This window comes from Trichechus manatus, unplaced genomic scaffold, assembly GCF_000243295.1.
Source record: "Trichechus manatus latirostris isolate Lorelei unplaced genomic scaffold, TriManLat1.0 scaffold00266, whole genome shotgun sequence".
Taxonomy (NCBI): domain Eukaryota; kingdom Metazoa; phylum Chordata; class Mammalia; order Sirenia; family Trichechidae; genus Trichechus; species Trichechus manatus.
This window is the reverse complement of record NW_004444202.1, coordinates 1,317,754-1,321,545: the sequence shown is the minus strand read 5'-3', so window position 1 is coordinate 1,321,545 and position 3,792 is coordinate 1,317,754. Positions and strand designations below refer to the sequence as shown.

At 53.0% G+C, this 3,792-nt stretch overlaps 1 protein-coding gene across 1 annotated transcript in view; it reads left to right on the top strand.

Annotated features, from left to right (window-relative positions):
- The first annotated feature begins 3,051 nt into the window (after positions 1-3,051).
- The window catches only part of TMEM200C (transmembrane protein 200C), a 1,845-nt gene continuing 1,104 nt past the window's right edge, over positions 3,052-3,792 (top strand). Inside the window, exon 1 of the mRNA XM_004389902.1 lies at positions 3,052-3,787. Coding sequence (XP_004389959.1) covers positions 3,052-3,787 — 736 coding nt within the window. The remainder of the gene's footprint in view (positions 3,788-3,792) is intronic.

The window sequence follows — 3,792 nt, the reverse complement described above, 5'->3', positions numbered from 1 at the left end:
CCGGAGGGAGGGCCCCGCGGCGCCGGCCCCGCGCCCCGCCGTCGGCTCGGGCGGAAAAAGTTTCTCCATGGTTCCTTTGTGTCGCCGGAGCGCCCGGTCGCCGGCCCCGAGCTCGCCCAGTCTCCCTGGGTAAGTGAGCGATATTGTTTGCCTGTAGTGCTGCCATTTTGAGCAAGCTGTCAGTCCTCAGCCCCCCAACCTCTCCTCCCCACCCCGCCTGCCCTCCAGCCTCGGCCCCGAGCTGGGCTGCGGGGAGTCCTTTGCCTGTGCGGGCTACACGGGATGCGCTGCCCAGAAAAAGCGAGTTCAGGATCGCCCTCACTTCGCCGCTTGTTTTCTTTCCAGAGGCGCACTCCCAGCTGCTGCACTCATGTGACTCCAAGATAAATAAGCAGACCAGAAACAAGGGCAGGGGTTCACTGCCCGGCCGGCCGAGGAAGGACGAGAGGGGCGAGGAACCTCCGAGGGGTCCCGGGCAAGGCAGGGCGCTCCTGGCTCAGCCTCAGACACCGAATGGGGCTCCATCCATCACGAGCGGAGAACTTGAATGTCTCTCTTGGAAGCAGTTGTATTTTTAGACATCCCTCCTTTGCTTCCCCATCCTCCATTGCTTAACCGCAGAAAGACCAGCACCAGGCTGTAAACTCCAAGGGCAGCCACCCGCGATGGCTAAGTTTGTTTTCCTTCGTTAGACAGGAAGAACAGCCTCAAAGGTGGGTCTTCCAGGGCACCTGACCTTTTGTTAGTATTCCATGTCAAATGGTGATAGATTAAAAAGGCGTTCAGCCTTCTGCCGACAGAGCTGAAGGAATGATAAACTAGGGAGTTAATTACTAGCTATTGAACTAATTTTAAAGATCTTCTGTAAACGACTGTTGGAAGCCATTCCAGCCTTGCTTACATTCTATCCAGAGCCAAAGCTGCCTTGCTGAGGAGAAACACATGTGGCAAACACGAGGAGACACCCAGCATCCTGGTGCACCCTGTGAATACCCGGACAATACTAGCACTTCCTCCTGGCCAACCGAGTCTAGGTTTGCTTCTAAATGTCTGGCTCCTAACGCCTTCTTAAGATAACCACAGATCTCCGGAAGACTACATCAAAGATGCTGGAGTCTAGGGGTCACTAAAGACAGCCATCTCTATGCTACAACTGCCTAGCAAAAGTGCTGATTTTTTAAGGGGGGTGATGAAGGACCGACAGTAAGCTACCGTTGTTGTTTTTTTAAAAAACAAATCTGCTTGTACTTAATGGTGCGGCTCCTTAAGACAACATGTTAAAGGTTGATAGATAGATGCTGTCCACTAACCCTCCTCTCTGACCTACCTACTGTTTCTTTTTATTGAAAACCAACTAAATTCCAAGGAGATACTGCTTTTCAGACCCTGTAAAGAGCTGATTACTGCTTGCTTTTCAGCTGGTGACGGAAAGATCCTGCCTATATTGATATAATGGAGGGAATTGAGGGCCAAAGCTCTTCACTCAAGCGCCAATTAAAAGCAACATTCTCCCTAAGTAACCCTACATTTTCAAGGGATAATTTATCCAAAACATGAGTTATTTTATAAAAAATAAAATACCAAAGGCTGGTGAGTGGTATCTAAGCCATTCGGGTTCATACAATGCCCTTAATTTTAGCATTTCTATTAGAGAAGGGAAGACAACCAATGGAACAGAAATATTTTACTCTGGGAATATAGCAGGACTGAAATATTTAGAAGCTGACAGGCACCACAGATACGCATCTGTGTGTGCATTTACTTACCTGACTTCATTATAAACAATTAAACTTTCTATAGGGTAGTCCCTCCGTTCCAAAAAATGACCTCGTGAGAAAACAATGAGGACAACAGCTTTTACTTGGAGAAATGTCATTCTGCTAATCATTAACGTGTTGATCCCTGTACCTACTTAATTGCCTACTCATTTGAATACCGGCATTCTGAAAAGTACACATTAATTGGCACATTAATAAGGGGCCAGAAAGCTATTATGGCAGAGTGATTTTTCTTTTTAAGACTGTAATTTTCCCACATGAGAAAAAGAGCTTTCTCTTGGAGATTCCAGGGGACTTCTCAAATTCCCTGATGAGATCAAGCACATGATACCTTTAAGGGAGTTCCTCTGAGGGAGGAGAGGAGGCTAGAAGGAAGAGCTCGGTTACATAACCAGTTACCTAAAACTAAATATTCCACCCCAAGAAGCTGTCCAGATGTTGCAGAGTAGAGGTGAGGAAAAGGCTGTGAGTGGAGGCTGCTTGCCTTTAGCTGCAGGAGCTCTTCTAGGTGGGAGAGGACTTTGTGAAGGGATTTATTGTCAAGAGTATTGAAATATCTTTACGGTGTTTTCCCAGCAATGAACTCTATTAATTATCTGAAGTCAATAAACCGTGCGCTTGCCAGTGTATGACCTTTACTTTTTATCGAGTGAAATGAATTCCTTTTGTCGTTATAAAATAATCACTTGGTGACCGTTTCAGTGACTCTTGGGCCCACAGTGACGAATTCCTTGGCTTAGGGATTTGAAACCCTAGCCCAAATCCTCCCTTGGGAAATCGTCAGAGTCCAGCGGGACAAAGGGAAAGGCTCTTGCCAGGAAAGTCCTCAGCCACTACTTCCAGTCCCCACTTTGAGTTGTTACAAAGGGTCAGAAGAACGCCTTTGCTGCCAGCCGGGAGGGTGTGAAATGAAAGGTGCTGGACTATTACCCACCGTGTGTGTGGGCGGGGGTGAGGCTGTAGGGAGGCTGAGGAGGGCGTTCTCTCCAACCGCCTCAGCACCTACCGTCATCAGTCACTGCAACAACGCTTCCCTTCCCTAATCCATCTCCCCACTCCCGTCTCTCTATACTGTCCTTCAGTTCGTGCGTGGGGGGCACACATGGCGTGGGATCCGGGAGCGGGGCAATTGCGGCGCGTGGGATGTTGCTGCAGCCAAGCCTCCCCCCTCTGACTGTCTTCCTCTGCTTTGCGCAGGAGGCGGTGGCGGAACAGCTAGTGGGCAGCAGGCGCCTCCACCCCAGGGGCTAGCCCCGCACTCCGCGGGCTCACCATGATCGCCACCGGCGGCCTGTTGAGGATTTCCGCCAGAAAGCAGGATCCCCTCCGCCCCCCGAGCCAGGTCCCCAAGCGCAAGCGGAAAGCAAAGAAGAGGCGCAAGAACGACGTGGTAGTGGTGAAAGGCAAGCTGAAGCTCTGCTCCGTCTCGGGGCTCATCGCCCTCTGCGGGATCCTGGTGCTGCTGGTGGGCATAGCCATGGCGGTGGTGGGCTACTGGCCCAAGGCCAACGGGGCCCATCGGGAGGGGGGTAAGCAGTTCCCACCTTCGGGCAGCGGCCACCGCACCCCGACCGCCGCCAACAGCAGCAGCGGCAGCAGAAACCGGTCCCGGAGCCAGCTGGAGTCTCAGGGGGGTGTCAACTCCAGTTCGGGGGGCGCGCCCAGAAGCACGCCTCCCGCGCAGGCCGCCGCCCCCTCGTCTTCCTCGTCCTCCCCCACGTCTGTGGGTTTCTTCTCGCGCGTGTTCTCCGGCTACCTGCACTCGGACAAGCTCAAGGTCTTCGGGCCCCTCATCATGGGCATCGGCATCTTCCTCTTCATCTGCGCCAACGCCGTGCTGCACGAGAATCGGGACAGGAAGACCAAGATCATCAACCTGCGGGACCTCTACTCCACCGTCATCGACGTGCACAGCCTCCGCGCCAAAGACCTGGCGGCCGCCGCCGCCGCCTCGTCCCCGGCCCCCGCCTCGGCGCCCCCCGGGGCCTCGCCGCTCAACGGCGTCCTCAGTTAC